The 6,992-nt window shown below is 32.6% G+C and overlaps 1 protein-coding gene across 1 annotated transcript; it reads left to right on the forward strand.

The window, feature by feature from the left end:
* The first annotated feature begins 544 nt into the window (after positions 1 to 544).
* LOC133673259 (F-box protein At3g07870-like) lies at positions 545 to 1,372 on the forward strand. Its single transcript, XM_062094004.1, has one exon. The coding sequence runs from the start codon at positions 545 to 547 to the stop codon at positions 1,370 to 1,372; it is 828 nt and encodes a 275-aa protein (XP_061949988.1).
* The last annotated feature ends 5,620 nt before the right edge of the window (positions 1,373 to 6,992 follow it).

Below are 6,992 nucleotides of genomic sequence, written 5' to 3' on the forward strand. Positions count from 1 at the left end.
CTGCTGCCTTTTCACTATTCCAAGTATTTCTTTCACCACTCTGCTTCTTTCTTTCCCATCGCGAAAGATTTCAATCAAAGACAACCAGCAGCATCTGAAAACAATGTCCTGCTATATATCAAACCTGCCGAATCATATCCTTGAAACAATCTTCTCCAAAGCCACCATCTCTACTCTTAAAAGTTGCAGGGACGTTTGCAAGTCATGGAAACATATTCTTACAAACCCTAGTTTTGCCCTACTCCATCAACATGGAAGTGCTAATAATAACCTCATTCTTTGTTTGGGAACTAAATTCACGGGATCATATTTCGAAAGAGATATTTACTGGCTTGAATTTGGAGAGTTTAGCCACTTTAATCTGGCAAGAACTTGGGCGTTGGAGCCTGATTTCACCGTCGACTTTGTCAATTCATGCAACGGCTTGGTTTGTTTATGCTTGACACGATTCAATTTTGATCGTATTTTGTGCGTATCAAACCCTATTACAGGTGAGTTTGTGCATCTGCCGCAACTTGAATATGATAAGTACTGTAAAACGAATATGTGTGGACTTGGATTTAGTTCGAGCACAGATCAATTTAAGGCTATTAGAATTTTCTCAACAAGGGAAGACAGTATTTTGCATGCTGAGACATATACGTTTAGAGCTGAGACTATTATATTTAATGATAATGCAACACCAAGAGGCCTTGGAACTGATACTTGGAGAAGCATTGGGATCGTTCCGCAGTATAATGATTGGCGTAAATATTGTTGGAGATCTTTCAATGCATTTGTTAATGGATCTTTTCATTGGATTATCGATATCGACGACGATTATGACCGTACAAATATTATATACTCTTTCAATTTTGAGAGTGAGCAATTCAGAACATTCGTATTGCCGGTTCCTCCAATAGATCATGTCTATGGTTATTGTTATCAATATGCAGATCTTGGGGTTCTTGGGGACTCCCTCTACTGTTCTTATTTTAGTTACTTGCCTTGTGATGATTGTATTAATCTATGGGTAATGAAAGATTATGGTGTTGAGGATTCTTGGGCTGAAATGCTGGTTATAGAGCACCGTATGCCTTTCTGGGAACCAAGGGATTTCAAGGTGATCAAGTTCTTTGAAAATAGGAATATTCTGTTCTTGGTTGACTACTACCTATGGTTTTATGATGCTGAAAGAAAATGTTATGAAAGGGTGGAAGATGCTGAGGTTATATCTTTTCTTTATGCAATGTCTCATACTCCGACCTTCGCTTCTATTAAAGAGATCATGGCCGGAGGGATCGGAAACTATCGAATGAGAGATGAAGACAATCGATCCACTGAAAAATTAGCCTGCGATACATCAAGTAGGATTACACGTACGCTAGTTTGAAAAGAAAAGCTGCTAGGCATCACTGCTGTTGCTTCTAGTTTTTTTCCTTAGTTTTAATTCAAATTATTTGTTGATTTCCTGACTATAATCATGTTTTTCAGTTTGATGTTATTTCATCAAAGCCATTGTAGCTTATTGCTCTCTTTGCTCTGATTGTGAATTTAATTACGTTGTTCAGCTATAGAAGAACTTGATACGATAGACCATATATCATCTTGCATTCTGAGTTGCTGACAGATTATAATCCTTTTTTTCCGGCAACCGAAGAAGAAAAGGCAGTAATTCATGGTAAATGCAAGAGGTTAGCAAGGGCCAACTTTATCCTTTTCTCAGGGATCTTAGATGAAAGAACACTAGGAGCGTACGTTGTCGACTCCAACTATCATCCATGTTCTATCCATATATACGAGATCTGACCAACTACCTATCCTACCTCCTTTATGTTCTTTTATGATTTCTAAGAGTTGGTTCATCCTTTTAACTATCGGTGTTCATGCAATTTCTAATAATAATAGATAAAGATAATGCATTTCTAATAGTAAATAAATAAAGATAATAAGGAAAACAAAGAAATAAGTTTTAACTGATTTAGGATTCCAGTGGCTAGAATGAATTCTTTGGTTCTCTCTGTTTGCTTTCTGCTTAACCTAGCTTTTGAGGTAAAAAAATGGTGGGGAGTCAAGGATTAGACCATGTTTAGTTTCAGATTAATGGAGACCAATGAGGTTATTTCGATAAGTAGACAATAAATGATAGATGAAGCAAGGAGAAAACTGAAGACAACTGGGAGCTATATCATGACAGAGCTAATTAAGGCTACACAACCAGCAAATAGAGAAACAACAGACAAGATCAGAAAGTCAGGAAAAGAGGGAACCAAAAAGAGTGGGAAAAAAAAGCCAAGACATAGAAGCTCCACTGCAAGAATTTGTTAAAAAACCCTATCAAGTAGAATTTCTTGATTTCGCTAGTAATGGATAAAATATTTTCCTGATTCGTAAAACTTACCTACTTATATCCACTCATTTGCTACCAATAGCTAACCCAATGCTAATGCTGCTGCTGCTTCATCCTTTAAATAATACTCTTTGATTCGTAGAGATTATATGAAACAAAATACTCTTGTATGGTTATTGAGCAGATTATATAGAGTATTACTTCAACACTGATTTTAATTTCTTCGTTTGCAAAGGAGTAGGGTTAATTGGATTGGTAGCAATCTACCGGCCCTACTTTCTTCAATTGAAGATATGCATTTGACCCCTTTCAGTTCCAGCTTTCCTGTAGTATGATACGATGATCAACGTGCATGATGGACAAAATTCAAAGCACTCTATCAAACAAGATTTCATTCAATAGAAATTTTCTATGCCATGTATTGCAAGTTAATTTTTCAGCTGATTGTCTCTCTCATTCCATAGTTTGCGATCTCTCCTGCCACCAAATCTTTGATTGAAACAAAGCTTGGAGTGAGAGATATTACAACAATGGATTTATCCTTTGTAGCTTCCAGCATTTCATAACATTTTCTTTCACGATTATACAACCTTAGTTTGTAGCCAACCGAGACCAGAATATTCCCATTTTCAAAGAACTTCATCACTTTGAAATCCTTTGGTTCCAACCGATGCATTGCATGCTTTATAACCAGCAAGATTCCTCGACACCATAATCTCCCATCGCCCATGCTGTAATGTATTCATCGCGAGAAAACTGATTAAAACAAGAAAAATAGAGGGAATCCATGAAAACGGATTCAGCATCTACGCTTCGAAAGCCATCTACGTAGACAGAAGGTGGCAATGAGAATGTTCTAAATTGCTCATTCTCAAAATTGAAAGAGGATATAATATTTGAACGGTGATAATCGTCTTCGTTTTCTATAATCCAATGAATAGATCCATTAACAAATGCATGGAAAGATCTCCAACAATATTTGTTCCAATCATTAATTATATCGAGGAACGACTCGAATGCTTCTCCGAGTATCAGTTCCAGAGGCACTAGAAGTTGCTTTATCATTAAATAAAATGGTATCTGTTCTAAATGTGTGTACCTCGGCATGCAAAATTCTATCTTCTTGTGTCTTTGTGAAGAAAATACTAATAGCCTCAAATTGATTAAGCTGATTGAAGAATGCCTCCTACCATCGAGTAAAAAGAAGTGTATTCTTGGGACAGTTTCGGCCCACCAAAACTAGAACACTTTTAGGGCCAATCAAAAGTACAGGCCATCCACGTCGGCCTGAATTTTTTATCAAATCAGACATTTATTTAGCTATGCATGATGCAAGCCCATATGGAGATTTCGAGAAACGGTTGGATTCTATTTCGTCAATTCATGCAATTGCTTGCTTTGTCTATGTTAGAAAGAACAATGATTAATATCGCAACCTTTATATGCATGTGTTTAATCTGATTACATGGGATTATATGAGTCTTCCACCTCTTGCCGACTCTCTGAGATGAGGGAATTAAGGCATTCGGATTACAATCTATGTGGACTTGGGTACGATCATGGGACTAATTGGTTTAAGGCTGTTAGAATGGTCTGTGATTCGAAAGCTGAAGATACTGTTTTGCAAGCTGTTTGCAAACCAGGGATTGCCTCCTGGTGATTGGAATAGCTAGATTCAAATGGGAGTCTTCCAATGGCTCTGCGAATGGATCTTTTCATTGGCTTGTTAGTGGAAGAGATGATCCTGCGCGAGCCCGCCCTATATGCTTTCAATTTCGGAAGATCAGAGCAATTTAGATCAAATATCTCACTGCCTCCCTTTCTTTGTAGTGACGACAATTAGTGGATAAATATTAGGGTTTCTGGGGACTCCATCTTCTTTTGTTATGGTCAATATGCATGCTAGTTTAAACCCTGCAGAGGTATGGCTAACGAAGGAATATGTCGTAGCCAAATCATGGGCGACAATGCTTGTCATCGAACCTGAAAGAGAATTGTGTTTTACAAGGATGATCCATTGTTTTTTGTGTCCTAAAAGGTGTAGCGTGATGGTAAAGAGCTTGAGATCTATACAGCAGGTCTCGAGTTCAAGTCAAGATGTGCACTTCTTGTAAAAGTCTGGAACAACCGGAGTTTTACTCGCTCACCTGGACCTACAAAATACACTTTCTGGGATAAGGTTTTCTCGAATCAAAAAAAAAATCCATTGTTTTTTGAAGTCATGAAGTTCTTAGATTATGGGACTGTTCTATTCTCAAGTCAGAAGTTTGTTTTTGTATGATCCGAAAACATAAATTAAGACAAAAGTGGACGCGTCATGGTGTATAGAACTTTATGGATTTGCCCACACTCCAAGCTTCGTTGCTTTCAATGATAATAAAACAATTGCAGATTGCTTACAACACGTTCAAAAGGAGTTTGTGGTTACCAAATTTAATTTGAAAAGGAGAATATATAGAAGAGAGACGGGTTCTTCTTTGCTTTGGTTTCCTAGTTAAGGTTGCGTATAGGGGAATTCTCTTGCTTAATTGCTAGTTTCCACCATGCAGCAAACAAAGCTTATTGAGATTGTGGTAATTTTTGTTTTTTGATAATTTTTAAAAGTTTATTTGTTTTTAAAAAGCTTTAGAATTATAGTTTTTTTATTTTTTTATAATTTTAATGTGCCGATATTAAAAATAAAAAAAAATAAAAAATATTTTAATATGTTTTCAAACAAAAAAATATTTTTAAAAAATATCGTGCTCACATTTGTCTTTAAAAAGCATTAAAATGATGGTTTTTTGGTGTGTTTTTTTATAATTTTGATGTCCTGATATTAAAAATTTTAAAATTTTATTTTAATATATTTTTAAATAAAAAAATATTTTTAAAAAATATCACGCATCACAATACAAAATAAATATTAAATGCTCATTCTAATGACATTATTGTCTCTTCATCCCGTGCGATCTTGAAACTTTTGATTAGTTTTGCATATAACTAATATTTTTTTGATTAGTTATATATGTTCTGTAAAATAATATAGAAGAAAAGTAAATAAAAGTGTTCATCTTATACTACTGTTATAAAACCCAACCCACACGACTCTGGTTTATAAATTTAATTTTTTTATTAAAATAATTTTATTTTAAATATTTTAATAAATTTAAAAAAATTTAAGTTAATCCAAATTAACTCACCGACTCATAACTTAAGCCTTATAAGTATGTATTTTCAACTACTAAAATTGTAAATATATGCGTAAGCGATGTAATTTCAAATACAATTTTTTGATCAATTTCTTCTTCTAGGAGAAGAAAGAAGATTAGTTTGCCTGCCAATTTCTTCTTTAACAAATAATGATATTATACGCACTCATTGAGGGATAATTGTGATGGTCTAAAGAGATTTATATAAATATCTTATTTTAAAAAAAAATTATAAACTAAGTTATACTAAGAAATTTCTAAAAATAGATAGCACATAAATATTTTATAGATTTATTAACTAAAAATAAAACATAGTCTCAATACTCGAAATTTGATCAAAGATATAAGGTCATAAAAAATCTAAAAACAAGGTGCAACAAGAAGTTGTACTAACCTGTTTGGAAGTGTGGTTACGGTTACTTTTTAAAATAATTTTTGTGCTGAAATGCATCAAAATGATATTTTTTTTATTTTTTAAAAATTATTTTTAAGATCAACGCATCAAAAAAATCTAAAACACATAAAAAAATTAAATTTAAAAAAAAATTAAATTTTTTTGGAACATGGTGTTCCAAACAGTGTCATACATATTCTTTCTTATCTATCTTTTGACTCATTGATTTTATATATTCGTTTTTGTCTCTCTTTCCCTCTCTTTTTTTTTTGTGTTTAAATGCAATCTTTTCTTATAAAATAAACATGAAAACAAAATAACATTTCTATAAAACTTTGAGGATGAAACTGTATTTTGCGACGAAAAACTAAATACTTGGGATCATCAAAGCAGCTCCAGGAGACGTGGAGCTTTTTTGATTGGTCAATAACACAAAATCTGTCAGCAGTTACTTGATACTGGTTTATCCAGTATCTCTCTCCTATCATCCATAGTTTTTTTGTGTACATGAGCATAGTTAACAAAAAAAAAATTAGAGAAATAATATAATTTATAAAATATTTAAGAAAATAGCATTTTTGAATTAATTGCATATGATATCTTGCAACTCTTTTAAATTATCAAATGACCTAAAATAAATTGCAACAGGGAGAGAAGAGATAGAAAAAAAAAAAAAAGGGATTATAGAGTGCATATTGAAATTTTAATAACAATATTATTAATATTATCAAAAAATCTCAATAAAATAATTCAAAAAACAAGTGAATTCTCACCATCTTTAAATAGCTCATATAGTTCATGTTAGTTTCTATTAATATTTTTTATATTATTGAATTTATTTTATCTAGATTTTTTTTTTAATATTGATGGTATTTTTATCGTTATTTCAATAAATCTCTAGAATTTTATTTTAGTTTTTTTAATTTTTTTCATGTTATTTAAAAATTTAAACAAGTTGTACATAACATGTACCATCCGTAAATTTATATTATTTTTCTAAATATATTTTTTTATTGTGATTTCTAAAAAATAAAATTAAATGTGCTAAGTTCAAAAAAACTCTCATACTTATCTCTCT

The sequence above is a fragment of the Populus nigra genome, chromosome 14, assembly GCF_951802175.1.
Source record: "Populus nigra chromosome 14, ddPopNigr1.1, whole genome shotgun sequence".
Classification (NCBI taxonomy): domain Eukaryota; kingdom Viridiplantae; phylum Streptophyta; class Magnoliopsida; order Malpighiales; family Salicaceae; genus Populus; species Populus nigra.

Coding starts and splice junctions, on each gene's coding strand:
- LOC133673259 (XM_062094004.1), top strand. CDS start 545: ATGTGTGGACTTGGATTTAGTTCGAGCACAGATCAATTTAAGGCTATT.